At 41.8% G+C, this 19,524-nt stretch overlaps 1 protein-coding gene and 1 long non-coding RNA gene across 12 annotated transcripts in view; one reads left to right on the top strand and one right to left on the bottom strand.

Moving 5' to 3' along the window:
• Window positions 1-19,524, top strand: part of ELAVL3 (ELAV like RNA binding protein 3) — a 135,087-nt gene that overhangs the window by 63,048 nt on the left and 52,515 nt on the right. For 6 of the 11 annotated variants that reach the window (XM_085600560.1, XM_085600558.1, XM_085600556.1 and 3 more), the window contains exons 2-3: window positions 6,097-6,331; window positions 10,443-10,546. In XM_085600560.1, the coding sequence (XP_085456686.1) occupies window positions 6,097-6,331; window positions 10,443-10,546 (339 nt within the window). The remainder of the gene's footprint in view (window positions 1-6,096; window positions 6,332-10,442; window positions 10,547-19,524) is intronic. The other 5 variants (XM_085600566.1, XM_085600564.1, XM_085600562.1 and 2 more) reach the window with 2 other exon arrangements.
• LOC146833004 (uncharacterized) overlaps window positions 1-19,524 on the bottom strand; it is a 243,392-nt gene that overhangs the window by 192,737 nt on the left and 31,131 nt on the right. The gene's annotated exons all lie outside the window — the stretch shown is intronic.

Below are 19,524 nucleotides of genomic sequence, written 5' to 3'. Positions count from 1 at the left end.
AGGCTGCATTTCTTTTGTATCGACACAAGAAGATTAAGTGATTTGCCCAGAATCACAGGAACCCAAAGTTGGCAGTACTTACAAGTACAATACTTTGGCTCTGGCAGCAACACCACATCTAGGATAGAGGAAGGGTGGCAGGCAGAAACAACACGAAAGCTCAGCTTGCCATGAGCTTGAGGTTCCAACAGAACATCAAATTGAGACAGAGCCAAGCACAGGCTTGAGTCTGGCAAGGGCTTTCAGTGGCTCGCCCACATCTAATGACAGGCTTTGTATTATCTGCCAATCACCCAAACCCACCCAGTTTTAAAGATGCCTCTGCACCGCTCTAACACAAACAGCAGCTCCCGACACGTGGTTTGCTACAACACTGGATAAAGAACACATATGGGGTGTAGTTTCAGAGGGGGTGTTCGGGGAGTTTGGGGTGTGACATCTTCCAAATAAATACATTCTTGACTTGGTAGCTGGATCTTGAGGACCTGAATCAGGTCTGCTGTATCAGTTTTTCTGGTCAACCTGATTCCTTGATTCCTCTAAGATGTTTTACCTGTTCATTTTTTGGATCGGGAACTTAAATATATTTAGGCCCATACTTACAAAGATTTTGCATCAAGGTTGCATCACTTTTTTGACACAGCCTCGTTGCAAAATCCTTTTCATGCCACGCAAAGGTTGACTTGCGTGCCTTTGCTAATAAATAAATAAATAAATAAATAAATAAATAAAGCAAGGCGGCGTTTAGTGTTGCCTTGCGTTACTTTACGTCAGGTAGGCGTTCCATGGGTGGGTCATGAGCGTTCCCATCCACTCACCCATGGATTTTGACACATGCCCAGATTTACAAGGATTTTGCGTCTGGAATGCATCACTTTTTGACGCTGCCCGACTCAAAATTATTTTTGGTATTTAAAAAGCCACACTGATGTCGATGTGCTTGGCTTTGTAAGAAAAAGTAACACAACGTAGTGCGCTGGGCTGCCTTGCGTTACTTTGCATCTGATAGCTGTCCCATGGGTGGTGCATTAGCGTGCTTGTGCATCCAGCGATGGATTTTGATGCAAACCCATGCTTACAAAGAGTTGTAGACATGGGTTTGTAACAAAATGGAGCGCTTGCCTGAGAATGGCAGAACTTGGAGACATATCTTTTTGTCTCCTTGCTATTTCCGCTTTGCATGTATGCCACATTCAGCAGCACAGAAACAAAGGGGGGGGGGAAGCCTCCTAAGAGGAAGGTACCCTTTCCAGCATAAAAACCATCCAGACAATAACACAGACAAAACGGCGCAAAAGTGCCTGTGTTGGCACTAGGAAGCCCAAAGTGCGTCAGCGTATGGAAAAAGGAGACCTGTGGCATTTCTTTGAAGATATGGTGCAGTTCTGCTCTCTTAGGGTGACGAAGCACAGCAGCATTTCTTGGTGCGTGCCACTACTTCTTTGTAAACATGCACTTACTGATTGGTTTACCAAAATATGCACCTTAGTGACCAGTTTACCCAAAAAGTAGAACATATGCATCAATAGAAGTAGTCTTTGAATGGATACAAAATACTTTTTAGAATTCACAAACATTTGCGGTCTCAGGTTTCCACACATACTACTGGTAATCAAACACTCAAAAGTTGATGGGACGAATGCTTGTAAACAACATAAACACTGACCATCTCTGAGGCTACCATTCCAAACCATTGTTTTTCACCCACTGTTCCACGCTAGACAGAGAGCCTGATTAAGGATTTAGCAGACGGAGTAAAAGTAGGCAGGGTGGCGGAGGACTTTGCTGTCTGTACTCTGCCCTCCAAATTTAGAGAGGTCTACCAGCCTGGTGGAGATCTCATACATTGGCAGGAACTGCAGTCATGGCAGTTCCTGTCAATATCAGAATATTTTAATGGACAGCTCTGTGAAACAAGATGGCTGGTCGTCAAACTTTTTCTACGTTTTTTATGTTTCAAATTCAAACTCCCACAGCAGGAGTTTGTTTTTGAAAAATGAAAAAAACGAATGAACCCCACACCAGTTTTCTGCATAGGCGTGGAGGTCATTTTTACTTTTTTTTACTCTCCCTCACCATGAGACTACACCTGGGGGTGATGAAAAGTAAAACATCTTCAAAAAACATCTGACCAAACACTCTAAATGGGGGTGGATGGCTTACTTATAATGGCACCTACTCCATCGGGCCGTTGAAGTAAGTTTTATACTGACAGAATACATTGTACTCTGTCGGCGTAAAACTTACAGTATGCCCAGCTCAAAATTAGGCAGGAGGACATTGAATATGGCGGACAGGCTACTCCTTTGGCAAAGCAACAGAGTACCTGCCTGTTAAACTCTATATAAGCCCCATAGTCCCACCAAATGCAAATCTGTACTAACCCCACTCATCTCATCATTAAAACAGCCCAACCCAAACCTTGGTCACCTCACACATTCACTTTGTGGGACACCGCTTTTTTAGTTGGGAAATTTTCACCCTCCTCAATCTCACTGATTAAGGCATGCCCCTTCTGATAAAACATTCTCCAGAAATCTTTTCACAAGATCTTCCTGCTAGGTGTTTCTGTGCCCCTGAGCCCATCTGGTGTGCTAGTTTTAAACCTAACTCAGACTCCTGTCGCTGTGTCCATTGGAGAACATTTCAAGGTTTTGTGGAGGATTTCTGTTGAGAAAGCACTAACGGCACAGTAGATGGAAATTGTGAACCATGTAATTTTCATAGAGGTTCACACTGTTAATCTCTTGTTGATTAATCCTCATGGTTATCTGAGGGTGTAGGAAGGTAGCAAATTCCAGCAGATATGTCAGTGACTGATAATTTTGGGAAAATGACACAATAGCCTGTGAATCTATCTACTGTTGAGGTTGTAATGTATCTTAACATCTCTTTCACTGAGCAAATATAATAAAGAGTTATAATTACTCTTGGTAGTAATTTGTTAATAAATCATAAAATAGATCTCCAACATTGATCATCTCGGTAGATGTGTCTGGTAGGGTAAATCCTTGCAGATACTATATGGTATGTAACCTCTGCAGTAATCTTTAACCTTGGTGTATCTGTCAGTCAATACTTGCAAGGTTGGCAATATTTGCATATATTTTTCAAGGTAAAAGAGCTCTCTTCACAGCTCTTAAGTTGTCACTTTGTACCTAAAGTTGATAAATCATTGTAGACTTCACCAAGGTTTGCAATATCCACAGATGTCACCAGTGTCAGTAAATTCCTCTTGAGACTTTAATATTGGTCATTTATGCAGATTTCTCCAGCGTTACTAAACTCCTGTTGATACTGCCATCTTGGAAAACATATCTAACCTTGGTAAATCAGTATTGACTTATGCATGGTTAATAAGCCCCATAAATGTACACAAAGCTAGTAAATCCCTGTATTTAACTATAAGGTGGGTAGCATATATCTTTAGAAGATCAAGGATGTGGGAGGTAGAAGACGCAATGATCCATTCGGCTTCCTAATAGTCATACACAATCAAGGGCGAATGGATCACTTGTACCTGCTACCAGGGCTCAGGGGTAGTATCCGTCTTAGAAAACCCTCATTCACGTGGACAGGTCGATAAGCGGTACATCTTGATTCTCCGCCCTGGTCATATACGTGACAGCATCATCATTGGGTTTCTTTTATGCTTCCTCCACCCGGAGGGAACCACTGGGTATTTCAGTAGTGATCAGGAATAAAAGTGAGGGTGCTCAAGTGAGGCGAGTTGGTTAAAAAGACAGTCCTCATGCCACCTAAACTAAAACTTTATTCAGTCTGGGATCCAAACTTTCTCGTCATTGTCTGTACTGTGTTGGAGTGCGGGTTGTTTCATAGGTGCCGCATGATTGATAGAATTCATGTACAGTTCATACATGATTCACCTCTAGCTTTTGTACTGCAACAATACCTGAGCTCCTACCCTTCTGAAGAGCAGGGAGTCATCCACCAATGGAGATGGCCTGGGTTAGAGTATCTACCTGATTCCACAAACTGACCATATGGTGACCAACTCCTCCCGGTCATGCTCATAGGCTGTATTGGGAGAAGAGTATGAATTTTGAAGGTTTGGCCGTAGTATTCTGCCAGTGCCTCCACAGTAGAATGAATAGTGCCCCCTGAAGTAAGTAGCTTTACTTTGCTTGTCTGTTAGACAGAACTCTGCGCATCAGCCGAAAGACACATTTGCAGTGATAGGGACTGCTGTTTTTTTCTTCAATGCGAAGATCAGGTCCATTATCCGGAGAAAGCCCTGCTGCTCCATCCTGCCTTGGAAATAGAGACAGCTGTAATTTGCAGTGTGGAGAAGAAGCACACCCTGGCTCGCTGAAGCCTGAGTGGAGGTTTTCCTGAATAAGTAAACCAACAAGCTGCCAGAACGAAATCGAAGGACATATTTAAGATCCTCGGATGAAGGACTTTCAGACAGTGTTCCAAGACAGGGAGTTTTGTGAGCGCTCATTCTCGCAGACTTAGTGGGAGCCCTATCCCTTTCCAGCTAGAAATGGACAGAGGTTTGTATCCTTCTAGATGGGCCATGTTACTTTAGAGTTGGCTGTGGCTGGCTACTTTATTTTTTATGTCATTTGAATTATCTTTCTAATTCTTATGGTTCAAAGAATATCGTGGTCTGGCATCATGATTGCACCCTAACTTAGTTTACTAGCAACCACCAATGTTGTGATGGGTCTACTGTGCTACATCCAATCCTGTCCTTGCCTTACAAACCAAAAATCGTGGTTTGATTTGTTTAAAAAAATGCAGGACGCAGGTGACCCACTATTCAGTGCAACTCGGACAACAGCAAAAATAGCCCCCTGAACTGATGACTGAAAGTGAGCCTAGGTGGGCCATTGATTGGTCGGTCTCCTAAGCTGTAGGTACTGAATCAGACACTGCAAAATCGGGATACCTTGTTCATAGTCACTGGTGGGAATTGGGTTGACCATATTTTTGTTAATAAACATTGAGCATTCCCAACAGCTTGGGCTCCAATTTGTGAAGTTATCACTACTTGAACCCAGTACATTGAGATACCTAGGTAAAGGCCAGATGTATGAGAGAAAGCTTGATACTTTGTAGCATTCTGTCTGCCCCACTGATGGGATCTTCTAGCAAAAACCTTGAAGTCTACATAATTGGGAACCTCTGAAGGGTTTCTAACAGTGATAAAATCTTTTAGATATTTTGATTGACGGATATCTCTGTATGCAATTCGAATTTGAATACATCCTTCTATACAGAGATCCAAGATTGGTAATCTTGATACATGTGTTCAAAATGCTTAATCCCCTAGATAACTATACAACTGGAATGACATTGTATGGTATGTAGTTTCTGCAGACACGGTGCTGCTATTCTTCAAGATAAATCCAGCAAGGTTGCTGTTTTCTATATATATGCCTGTGATGTTGGTAAATAGAGCTACTGAATATGTAATGCTGGTAAAGGTTTATAACAATGGTAAAGCTTTTAAAGTACTTCCAAAATTGATACTCTTTGTGGAAGTATCTAACTGTAGTAAGGTTGGCAATTTCGGTGGATGGCTGTCATTTTGAAAAATACCAGTGATGTATCTGAGTTTCCTAATCTCTTTTGATTAGCAAATTAGCTTAACTCTGTATATTTCCTTAACCTCTTCAGTGCCCATGACGAGCTGGACTCGTCATGGGCCGCGGTAGCGCTGTGCCCATGACGAGTCCAGCTCGTCATAGACCCCGCCAGCTAATGCAACGGCCGGCACAGGGCGGGGAAAGGGGCGGGCACTGAAGGGGTTAAACTTGGTAAATTCTAGAGCTATCACTTCAGATGATAAATATCCACTAAGCTGATAATGATGGTGAATATCCAAAGCTGATAAATTCCCGTAGCAATCTCTATGTTTGATCATCTCTGTTGATACATCAAACATTACCAAAAAATCTCTAGTTATCTAAAATGCTTAATTTATTGACATTGCATTCTCAGGAATCATGTGAACATATAGTAATTAAAATGATCATGCATTTAACACCCGTGTCAATCTGAATAGTCTCCTGGAGTACACTGCGGCCTTTAAGAGTTACAACTGGCATGTTCCCCTTCTTCTCTCAGCAGATAATTAGCACAATGGAAACCCAAGTGTCCAACGGCGGCCCAGCAAGCACGGTTATCCCAAACGGCCCCACCATGAGCAACAACTGCCCGACAGACGACAGCAAGACCAACCTTATCGTCAACTACCTGCCCCAGAACATGACCCAAGAGGAATTCAAGAGCCTCTTTGGCAGCATTGGTGAGATTGAGTCCTGCAAACTGGTGCGGGATAAAATCACAGGTACGGAAAAAGGTACTTGAAACTTACATTTATCTCTTTTTCTTGGTGTTGGTGGGTGATGGGGGGGTGGGGCTTGTTTTAAGGAGGGTAGTCCAAAAGGAGAATGTGGGTGGGCACAATGGGAAGGGTAAGAGAAAAAAGCTGAGAAGTAATAACTGGAGACAGAATGGGAGGAGTCAGGAGCCCATGCAGAGCTACAGTCACTCCGGGTATGAGAGAATCAACTACTCAGTACTTATCAATTATCAGTGAAAATCCCTCTTTGCTCCTTTACTCATATCTACGTTTTGATAGTAGTCTTCAGGCTGCCAAAATGACTCCCAAATCTACGGCCCTTAAACCAAAGGTTGCATAGAATATGACACACCAAGAGTTTTCTGGTTGCATATAATACAATAATAGTGGAAAAAGCATCCAATGAGAAACTGAAGATCATACTCCTTTTCAGCCAATGCCGTACTCATACTGGCCTCTGGAATTCGTTGCTTCACTAGAGTCTGCTTGCTTCTACAGCTTTAAACTATGTCGTACCTTGACCACAGGCGTCTCTACTACAGTTGTGTCTGTTCGCTATAGGCCTTCAGTCAGTGTCACACTGAATTGGTTGGGTATCACTGCTGCACAAGAGTCTTTTTGCTCCCTTCAGAAGCAGCATACTGTTACTAAACGCCAGTTGTCACTGCTGCACTTTGGTCTGTCTTTGCACGGCATCAGATGATGCCATCTCGGGCCTGGCCACATGGTATCACAGGTACATCAAAGACTGCCTATTCCCTTTATGATTTCAACTAGTGTCGATCTAGGTCTATTCTATGGGTTTCACAACTGCATTTCACGCAAATGTACTAGGTCACTGGGTGTCTCTGCTGCAGCAGTGTTTGGCTGTACCCACAAGGACCTCCTGCAAGGCCTAGGAGTCTATAACTCCTTCCACCCAAGAGAGACAAAATTACTTCCTGGATGGTGCACTGGTGACATTATCTGAGGAGGGTGGCAGCAAGAGGCAGCATGAGCAGTGTTTGTGGGTTCAGTGTTTTCAGTAGGGCATGTGAACGAATAGAAGCACAAAAAATACATTTCACTGATTGTTGTTCATTCAACTGGAGTCACCACGGGATGGCAATCAATAACAAGTGAAGCCACCCACCAAAATGTGAAAGACGCACTGCATGAGTCTAGAGCAGAATTTTGCAATATATTTGCCTTCCATCAAGGGTATATTTCTGAGTGTGTTACCCCACCACATCTACAAGAGAGAGGGTGTTCAAATGAATTCATTCCATTCCACCTGGGTAGATTCCTTGAAAAAAACAGCACTGCCAGGTGCTTGTTTTTTTTAAAAAAAAAACGTTATTTTTATTTTGCAAAGATTAACAATTTGGCATTAGAAAAAGTGCTCTTTCGGCACTTACTAGGTAAAGTGTTTAAACATACTAACATTTCAGATACATGTCAGGCATAGCTGAGACGCTGAGCAGGTTAGCGTAGTGACATTGAGAAAGTAAAAAAAGGATATAAACAGACTAGGCTGTCAGCAATATTTCACAATATATGTGAATTGGACACGATCTCCCAAAAGAGCATTTTGTCAACAATCATGCACCCAAGGGTAATCAACACAAAAAAATAGGGATGTCATCCATCTCTACATCACCCCCGTGCACTTCAACTTGAGCCACACGCATCGAAAACGGAGTAAAATATTTCCATCGCCCCGCAGGTCTTCCTCGGTCTCTGCTTCATACCGCAGGGGAGTCAAATATTCCTGGTATGGGCCCCATATATCCCTAGGGAGACTGCAGAGAGGCGTAAGATCGTGATAGGCATCTGGTTGTGTATTGCAATGTGTTATATCAGTATGCTGTTCTGTCACTGTTGGGAGAGGTCCCCTTATCCACCACATTGGGATCCTACGTTGCACCAACAAAAGGCCCAGTGCTACCAACCGTCGACTGGTCCACAGAGCATCCTGACCATAACCTAGCAGGGCCACCAGCCGAGTTCAGGCTACCATGCTATACGATCAAAGCCTGCATCCTCTGTCCTCTAAGTGGGCATCGTGAGTCTTCTCACAGACCATACCTGTATAACGGGACCGGAGTATGATATACGCAATTGAGATATTTAAAATGGACAAGGCGATGACAGCCATCAACACAATATTGATTATTACAGAACAGCAGTAACCCCATTGTTTTTCGGTAATATCAGAGCCCAGAACACTTTGCCATTTTCTGCATGCCCTAGGGGTTCCAGGTTGGCTGACTCCCTGTGAAAAAGCATACAACGTTGTTACAGCTCGTGTTGCCATCAACACTTTTATGAGATAGGTAAGGGCGGGCACCTCCATTGGCTCCACCAGAGTGTCATCCAGTAGGCTAGTCATCTCAGGTCGCACCCAGTAGTAATTAAACTGCGCTAGCGCAGAATGCGTATCGTTCTGTGCACTAACCTGTGCCCAGTCGCAAAGAATATTACTGTAAAAAAAATCATCCATAGTCTGTATCCCGAGCTCACGTAAGGCTGCCACAACTGCCTACGCACGGTCTAACGGAAACCACCCCACCACTCCAGGGGAAGCCGTGGAGAGTAAAGCAGGGTTGTCTGCTGCTTAGCTGTCGATTCCTCCAATAGATAACGCGTGGTGCCTATTTTAAAGCGGCTGCCAGGTGCATGGTTGACAGCTACTATAGGACTTATTTCAATACATAATTGAAATTCTTATAATATTTGAAACTGAAAGCAAAACACTTTTCTTGTTAAGAAGGCTAATGGCCTACAACAGTTTTCAGGAGTAAAATATATAACACTTCATTTACATGCATGACCAGGTGTAATTCTGGAGCAACCTAAGATAACTCGATTCCAGAAGCAGATTTTAAGTAGCCTCGAATTCCCTATTTTTACACTGAAAATCAAAGCGTATTCTAGTAGTATCCCACTAAAGGGATTTTCTAGCTAGCTGCTGTTTTAGTTTCAAAATGCTTTGTAGCACCAAATCTTGAAAGAAAATCCCAGTTTGCTGATCAAATTAACAAATCGAACACAACTACTACTCCCTAGAGAAAGCGAGACAGCAAAATCTGAAGCTATTCCCCATGCAAGGGGAAAGCACCCACGCACAGAACAGCACAAAAGACTACTGATGGTTATGTCACAAGAACGGAAATGACATTTAGTGCCAAAGAGATGTTTTTCCATACTGTGGGGTTGAACGTTGTACACAAATTCTGGGCTCGCTGTCATCTCCCTTTATTTGATGTAGAGTAGTCTTCACTTTAGTGGTGCATTCCTGCCGATCTAAAATGAGTTGCTGACCAGGGCTTTCAGAATGGGTAACAACTGTCTTGGATGGATAACTAAGCAGGCTGAGGAAGGAAAGCTCACAAGCAATTTAAAAGATCTCCCAAGAAGCCAAATTAGAAAGCAGGAAGTACATTACCACCTAAGATTTTCTGAGGAGCACTGGACAAACTGATAGGTGGTCTTACACAAGGGCTTTCACAGGGACAAACCACACTGTCAGTCAAGGGGAAACAACAAGAATATTTTCTATTTCTCTTAAATCAGAGTGATCAGTCCTATTATATTTTTTTACTACACTTGCGAGGTGAAGATTCCTAATGGCACCTAAACAATACAGTGTTACATACAGTAAAGGCAAAAGATACGCTGGCCTCATTTAAATTCTTTACCACAATCCTAAATGTTATCTATTGCATCACTCATATCGTGCACATTATGGTATTTACGTATTTTGAGTAGTTGCATCATGTTAAGAACTAGATAAGGTAATGCCTAGAGTCTCACAAACCTTAAATACCTAGAAAGGTGGTAATGGAGCAGGGGCTGAGAGAACATTAATTGCTACTTAAATAGTTAAAATGGTGTCACCAACTCTTCTTCACACAAGATGTTTAGAGATCTGGTGTAACGGAGGGAGTTTGTCCTCTTAGGTGTATGAGATCTGTAGGAGGCGCTGTTCTTGTGCAGAGTCAGGATAGGTTCACGGCCAAGGTACCTATTACACACACTCCCATTTTGATTATAGAAAGGCATGGTGAGGAGGGGGTTTGCGTTTGGGCATTTCTTTTACGGGATTTTTTTAATTTCCTCCCGTCAGGCCAGAGCTTAGGATATGGGTTTGTCAACTACGTGGACCCCAATGATGCAGACAAAGCGATCAACACCCTAAATGGACTTAAACTGCAGACCAAGACCATCAAGGTAAGAGGTGGCCTCACAGCATCCCTCAACCCCCTTCCTGGTTTGCTCTCCAGCGACTCCCTTACTGTAACTTTCTCTTCGTCTGGGATGTGGTCTAGGGGGTGAGATACCAACTGAGGAGGCAGGAGGCCAGGGTTCCAATCTGGACTTCCCCACTTGTTTAAGTTAAAAGATCCTGGGCATGACATTTAAATTCCCTGTGCACCGTACCCTTATCTACAAAAAAAATGGGAATATTTAGAAGCAGGTCAAATGTTGGTTAATATCATTTATGTTGCATTTGTTTTTTCATGATCAGTATCCTTTACTCTCTTTTGTATTTCTATATATTCCTTCTCAATCTCCTTCTGTCTAAAGTGCTCACTAAATCTGCATTTGTTTTCAAATTATTCCACGCTCTCTCTGCACACCACATTGTCTGTCTTCTTTTTCAACCTTTTTCCCTTCCTTCCGTGTATCAAAATGTCCCTCTTTGCATTTCAACTATGCCTGCACACAAACCATTTAACAGCCCTACATGTGGGTATGTGATTGGGATAACCAGAGCAAAGCCTGAGTTCTATGAAGGCTTCTAGAAGGTGTTAAAAGAGGTAGATTAGATGACACTTTTTTTATCCATCACTTAATATAAATCTATGAATGTTGGGAGCTTTTTCTGAGGTCACAAAACTTTGATCCTCAGGTTATAGCCCTACTTACAACTTGGTACTCAACATTACTCTACATATGAGTGTTAGCTGGTGATGTCACCCAAAAGGATTTTCAGCCCTGTTGGATTGATAAACAAAACCACCAAGTAAGAGACGCCATTTGAAAAGTACTTTTCCACTTCGGTGCTGGGTCAACATTCAGGCAATCGACACAACAACTCCTTCACAACGGTTAAGATTTTTAACAATCCACACAGTTTGATTGTAAGACTGGATGTAATGGGTCGTTAGAATGTGGATGCTATTTACCATCCTCCACTAATTCCCTCATTTCAATTGTTCGCTCCATAAGACTGTTGGGAAGCAGGTTGAGAAAATATGAAGAGGACGGTGCACCCTGTTTAGATTACACATGCTTGGCAGACGTCCCTGGGCACCAGCATTCTGCGCAGGTCCAATAAAACGACAGGCAGGGAAAGTCCAAAAATTCTATTGGCCAAGACTGCTGGATTAATGCACAAAAACTTTAATAAGAGCTATTTGTATTGCTCAGGCCTTTGCAGGGATACATCATACTGTTATTCATGGGGAAATACGAATATTTTCAGTTTCACTTACAGCACATTGATCATTAATAAGCTCTTAATTATAATTCCAGTGGGAATATTAATAATGGCCATTGAATGGTTCAGCCTTGACTAAAGAAAAGGCAAAATGGATGCTAACCCTATTCCTATTCCCTCCCCTATTTTTACAAGTGATCTGGCGTAGAGAGACAACAAAGAGCAGAGAAATCTGTAACTTGACAGTTTAAAGTACACTAAATAATTGCTTGGGAACAGGTCACAAATAACTGTGGCTGCTGTCCTTTCTTCAAGGAAAATATTGTTCCCAAGAACTGCATTACTTAGACTACAGTAAAGTCCCACCAATGCTTAAAAGCCTTCTAGGGAATAGAGAGATTATCGACTCATGCATGGAGACTTCATGGGAGGGGTTCTGTAATGCTTGAGGGCCTACTGTACAACAGGATACTGATAATTACAAAAGCTGGAATGTTACTGTATCTGAAAACCAGTCCCCTGCTCTGTAGAGGTAAGACTGCATTCTCCAAAAATGTGGGATTTACAGTTTATCCATAAATGCCTTTGTGAATTTCTAGAGCTTATTGGACATGCTGGGGAATTCAAATAGAGAATAATAGTGGGAAATTATTGGTATAGCCCTAGAAAGATGCTTCTGGCTTCCTGGTACTCATTGTATGTTTGAGGATTTGAACATTTATTTTCCTTTCCAGATCTGTATAGTGAAGGTTTCTCACTACATAGATTCTCACTATATCTCAAGGGTAGTGTTCCTGAACTCCTGCATAACTTGCATCCTTTGGGAATTGTAATATTTATTTTCACCGGTCGATAGGGAGGTTATCTTGAACTCCCGCATATCTGTTCACAGGTTGGGAAATTGGATATATATTGTTATAGTTGGAATTGATCAGAACTTTGCTCCCACGTGCAGAGAAATTCTCCTGGTCGTACTGGAGTTCAGACCTGAACACCCCGACAATGTTTTCCATGATTGTGTTGTGTTATCATGCACCAATAAAGATGATTCAAACTTCTCTTTAAAAACGGGCTTCATCTCCTTAGGAACAAGATCAGCAAAATGCAATTAAAGGTTTCTAAACCCAGGAGCAAATGACAAACATTAATTCCACAACATTCTACTGTGTACAATGACACACCAGCAGTCTGCTAGAAAGCAAATGGTACACAGATAGCAATCACCTCCCCCCTGCACAGAATAAGAAAACAAATAAAAGAAGGTGCATTATGCTAAAACTCGTGAAAAGAGCAATAAGTATGCATTGTTGGTATGATAGTATGGTAATAGGTAATGAGTCAAGATTTTATAAGAATGAAAGTATTGCAATTCCCAGGAGATATGTGGGCAGGATTCCCAGTGCCGTAGGAAGGGGGGTGCGGGGGGTGCGGTTCGCCCCGGGTGTCATCACTGAGGGGGGTGACAAAATGGCAAAAATATGTGTTTTAAACACATATTTTTGAAAATGTTGTGAAGCCCGGGGTGACAAGAAATCATTGAGGGGGGGTGACAAAAATTTGTGTTTTAAACACATTTTTGCCATTTTGTCAAGCCGGGGGTGACAAGAGCTTTTCTGCACCGGGTACCACCTGACCTTGCTACGCCACTGAGGATTCCCACATCTTCAACACTTCAACTTGACAGCTGAGGTCCTTACCTAACCAGACCCCCAAGTTCTTCGCTGGATTGCCCACTGAGTTGGGCCGAGAGTATTCTGAAGGCCATAGGGTCTCTCTAAAAGAGGGAGGGAAAGATCCATACAGGACCTACGACTTGTCCTCGCTGCACTTCAGTTAAGCACGTGCAAGTCATTTGAAGACAGTCGAGAGGCATTTCTGGGCAACTTCCTTAGACAGGTCGTTATCCTTCCAGGTAAAATTGGATAATATTAATAGATTATTTAAGTGTAAATAAATAAGGAAGCAAAATGTAAGACTGAAAATTTAAATGTTCTATAAACCTTCCCACTAAAATTAAAATTGTGATTTTTACTATTTGTTTATTACTTAAATAAAATATGTAATCCTTTGTGTATTTGATCGATGAATGCTTGTGCATGTATTTTTGTTTATTTTTTGCAGTTGAAATCATCAAAATTGCTCAGGCCAGAGCCCCTGGCGTCCAGCAATGATTCAATGGGGGTGGGAGGATTCCAATAATGGTTACAATTCCAATAATAATTCAGTAGGAGTCCCTTCACTCAATTAATATTTAAGTGGGGGTGCACAGAAGTCAAAAGATTAAGAACCACTGTTCTAGACTATAATAGCAATTAAATAAGAACCAATTAATCTTCCATTGCAGAAGAGATTACTCTGCTTCAGAAAACAAATGAATTGTCTGTGACGTGATGGGTGCCACCACTGTATGTGCATAACTAGCTTGCAACGTAAAACAACAAACCAACAAAAAGTCAATAAAAAAAGCTAACACAATTGTCATCTCCTTCAAGGAAGACTAAATTCTGGAAACTTGTTCCTACCATCCACCTCCAGAATCTCAAAACATAAATGTATACTCTTAAATACTTCAGTCTCCTCATATGTACCAGCAGAGTAAGGTTCCTCAAATCACAATACCATTTGAACCCTATTACCAGTGTACAGCTCTTCAAGTACATAAGCCTTCACGGAGACTTATGACAGCAGTTGTTTGTTATAAGAACTCCGTTTTACTGTTGTTGGCTGCTGTTTATATCAAGTCACTCAGCTCCGTTAACAATAGCATCCCCCTTTGACATTCATTAAGAACTACCATGATGGCCAACAACATGTCATGTGCACGATTGCACCACTAAGGCTATGCCATGGAAGTCTGGCAGAGATTTCGCCTACCTAAAAAATGAAATCAGAATTCAGGAAGGGCGTGTGGACCTAGTCCAATGTGATCCTTGAGGCGCAAGGTGAAAGCAAAAGCTGGTCTGCTGATTTTAAAAGTCACTCCTCACGAGATGCAACAGGGCTCCAATACACCTGGAACTCTGTTGATATATACAGTTCAAAATGGAGACTGGTCACCGTCCCCCTCCACTAGAATGGTCGCCTCTTCGTTAACCCAGTTACCGATTACAGTACTGGGCCATCAGAGGTTTCTGCCTACTCCTTGACAGGTTGGCATAATCTTGAAGTCGGCCGGCCTCTCACTCCAGCTACTTGTCACCATGTGTTGCATTCTCTTGTACAACTAAAGATGATTCAAAATTCTCTTTAAAAATCGGTTTCCTCTACATAGGAACCACCTCATCAAGATGAAACTAACTTTTCTCAATCCAGGAGCAACTGACAAATATTCATCCCACAATGTTCTACCAAGTATGTTATGACATACAAGCTCTCTGCTGGAAAGAAATTTTAAATGAGACCACAATAAATTTCCATCGTTATTCCAAATGAGGTGTTCAAGCGTGAAAGGATACTGTACTGCAGAAGTCAAGCTATTAACTAAATCTAAGGGGTGGTTTTGTTTGCGCAACAGGACTACCGTATCACCTGCTTGAAGATTGCTCCCGTCAACCTGAAAATGTATTTGGGATTTGTAGGAACTATTTCTGCAATCTCCCCAATTCAATGAGACGAACATGGATCCCCTCAGTCTCTCATTGCATGAACTGCAAATTTGTACTTCATTTTCTGGAGTGATTGTCACATGCTGTCAGAGGGGGTTCCTTCGCTTTATTCACAAAGGGAGGGATGAGCATTGAGGGAGAATTTATTTGAAGCCTTTGGAAAATGTATAATTTGGAGAAGCCCGGGCTCTTGGAAGCTGCACCAGTTCGCACTGAAGAAAAGATTTGTTTTCTGGAAATAAACCATAGCAACTGGTTTCGATGCCTTAGAATATCCCCTGGTAATTTTATGAGATGTGTTCATGGAGGTGCCTTTTAATTACATGAGCCATTGTGCCTCAGTCCCTGGAAGCTGTTTGTGGAGGCTGCACTGTGTCCATTTTGGTGTCCTCTATTATTAGACTGTATCCATAGTACTGGGACATTATCATTTCAGACATAAACTGGGAAGGTTGAAATTGATAACAAAGGGAGAATACTCATATGTTTATCTCTTGCAATAAACTCTAGTATTACTGCGGATGATATTTCATGTATTGAAACAGGGAACCAGCTTGCTCCTGGGACGAATGGTTGATACATAAAGCTCTTTCATATATAGGGTGGTTATTCTATCTTGCCCCGGAAAGAGATGTTGGCTTCTTGAAGAGTGAAGGCAATTTGAAGACACATAACATCATTTGTGTTGTGAATATCGTAACTAGACTCCCTTCAGAAGTTTCTTCCTGGATACTGACAGCCGACTCAGAAACTTACATCCATGTGCAAGGCAGTTCTTGACAGCTTGTCCTCATTGGGAATTTTGTGACCGCATTTCTAAAGACCATGCCTCGATTTCTGGAGTCTCTATGCTTTATTATGAAACGCTGTTCCTTTATGTTAGACAGATGTTCGACTCTTAGCAAAGAAAAAAGATGATTATAGGTTGAGTTATTATTGGACGAGAATGATGCTTCTTTAAAAGTGTGCTTTGAAGATTTGTTAATTACTTCCTTAGGCTCATGCCCGAGATTTAGGTGTGTCTACTGAGCCTATTGTCTTCTAGATCTTCTATTACTGAGTATGGATGCAACATTCCTAGACACTATTTTGCCTATAAGGGAGTCCAATATGAAGCTGGCGGAGCTCCACCTATTTTGCTACCGATTGTTCCTTTCTTCTGGAAGGCAAATTGTCCATATCTCCAGATGCTAAGTTGAAGGAATCTGTAGCATGTTTGAAAGTCGCCTTTTAAGGGAGTGGTAGGAAAAACTGAGTAATGTTTTCTAAGTGTAACGTATGCAACTCTTGTAAGACTTACAGGCTTTACGTGTATGATGTTTGAGAGTCTTTGGAAGGAAAACTACATGTGTGGCATGCCCTTGTATACTAACAGCATGCAAGATATGACCACAATGTACAATGCATTAGCAATACTACCTAAAGTCATGCAGTGAACACTGCTAGTATATCGTATACAATTGTGACACACATTCAGTTTTAAAGTTCCTAAAGCCATGTTCCGCTTGAATCAGGTGCCGAAAATGATAAAGTAGTGTAAGGAAAACATAAATTACATTTAGTATGTATACACAATAATCCAGGATTAAGTAAGAATGCGCATGACTAAAAAATGCATGCACAGGTTTTTTTTCTGGCAACATCTTCTGCATTTTAGCAACTTTTGCCACCCAAAGGCTGTGATCTATATTGCTCAAAGAATTACTACAACAATAAGAGGTGGACGAATGACTACGCAGATAAATATTGAAAGCGCATAAAAAGTTTTAATGAACATTTGGCATGGACTCAGTATAATATAACCGTTGGTTTAATTTTTGGCATCCTGATTAAAAAGACCAACTTTCAGAGTTTAGACCAATGTATGAAGTGTATTAGTGTATATTTTGTGCTTTTAACAGACATATGTAATGAACATTTTTGAGATCATACCATTTGCATCTCAGGGTCTGCTGGGCTCTAGTTTTCACTGGAGTTCACCGGTTTAACTGGTGTGTATTAAGAATGTATTATTTACACAAAGAGTATATACCGTTTACTAGACAGTGGCCTTTTGTCATAAGACAGTGCATTACAAAACAAATAAATATAGTTATTGGTTTGAGAATTAATGTTATACTCGGGGCCACTAGAATTATGGGGAAGAGGCGGACAGACTTATGCAGCAAGAAAAGGCATAAAGTGGCAAATCTTGTGAAAATATTATTTATAATGTTGTACTTTTTACATATGGTAACACTGTCTGACCAAAGATTTTACATCATTAACACCAGTTTACCAACCAAACACAATAATAAACAAGTGAAACATGACCAGCCCACCTTTAAGAAGGGCCTATCACTGTGTGGGAACATGTGTCGCTACGTTTTTAGTAACTATTAATCCGATTGAGCTACAAACTATTTTTTGTTAAAATATGCCAATTATGCAGATGATGAATTAAGTGGCGAATGGAATGGAATGGAAGGTACATTTATATAGCGCAGCTATCACTCCAGGGAGCATCTTGGCGCTAGATGTCAACATAGATGGAACATGTTGGCTACTGCTGTTGTTCGAAGGATACTGTGCATATTATACTAAGGCTTTGTATGCAGTGTCTGTAAGGGAGAAGACCCAAGTCTTCAGGGCTTTCCTGAAGAGTTTTTCTGATGAAATTTGCCGAAGCTGCGGTGGCAATTTATTCCATGCCCTGGAGCCGATTACAGCGAGGGATTTCCCGCCCTTGCCGGAGAGCCTGAATTTAGGGATCACTAGGAGATTTTGATTAGAGGACCTTAGGCTGCGGGCAGGATGATAGCGCCTGAAGCTGTTCAACAAGTACCTGGGTCCTCGCGAGTGAAAGGCTCTGAAAGTGATGACCAGGATTTTGCAGAGGATACGCTTATGTATTGGTAACCAGTGGAGAATAGTAAGGGCTGCCGAGGCCGAAGACTTTCTAGGCCAGCCCAGGACTAGACGGGCGGTTGCGTGCTGGACCATCTGTAGTCGGTGGAGTACAGATTTATTTGCTCCTGCATGCAGGCTGTTACAGTAGTCCAGCCTGGATGTTATGCGTGCAACCGCTACCGCTTTCCTTGCTGGAAGGGGAAGGAGGTCAAAGAACTTTCTGAGGGTTCTAACGATATGAAAGCAAGTGCGGGAAATCCATATTTATAAGAAAAATCCTGCGGGGACAAACCACATAATTCAAGTGACCCTGGTAATACTGTATCTGATGCCTGAAAACCTCTATCAGTGAACTAAGCTCTGACTGCCATTCTACAGCTAGCACAGGCCTAATATGACGCACCTTGTGTCAGTAGAAGAGGAAACATCAACCCAGAAAACAAATAGTTCTTCCTCCAACTAACTAGATATGGAGAAAAAAGACAAACGTTGAGAAAAAGGTGTGAGAAAGAGAGATAGAAGGAGAACAGGGTAAAAAGATAAAGGTAGTAAAAGTGTAAGAGTGATGGGCATACAGAGCTAGAGAGAAAGATAGAAAGTTTGACCAAGGGGGAGCAAAACAGCGAGTGAAAGAGGCAGGGATAAAGAGACTGTGAAACGGTGAGGAGAAAAGGAGCAAACAGCGACAGAGAAGAAGCTGCGCAGAAAGATAGAAAGAGTAGAAATAGGAAGAAAAACTAAGAGAGAAAAATACAAATGCGCCACACACACACACATATATATATATATATAGAGAGATATATATTATCTACTGGCGGTTCAGTATTTTCTGAGAAAATAGCATTTAAAAGCATATATATATCTATAGGCGCGCACCGTGCGCGTACGGTAAGCGCACCCTGCCGTGCACGAGCGCAATTCTGATTGGTTGTTAGATCTTAGTAAACATTCGAATCGGTCGAAACCAGGAAATGTCGGCCGCCATTTTGTCTCTCGCAGTCCGAGTGAGGTGAAAAATAAAGGTGGAGAACATGAAAAGGGGGCAGGGTGGACAGTTCCTGACCCCCTAGCCATTGTCAGGGGGTCCCCAAAGGACCCCCAAGGGCCATAAATGTTTTTAATATTTTTACGAAAAATCGCGGAGTGCGCTTACCGTGCGCGCACGGTAGAAACGTGAAAATTACGCGAACGGCGTAACGTGGGCACGGTGAAAAACCTTACAAAAAATAAATTAAATAATAAATACATAACTTAGCATTTAAAAAAACGTA

Source organism: Triturus cristatus, chromosome 4_2, assembly GCF_964204655.1.
Source record: "Triturus cristatus chromosome 4_2, aTriCri1.1, whole genome shotgun sequence".
Taxonomy (NCBI): Eukaryota; Metazoa; Chordata; class Amphibia; order Caudata; family Salamandridae; genus Triturus; species Triturus cristatus.
This window is presented reverse-complemented; position numbering and strand designations above follow the sequence as displayed.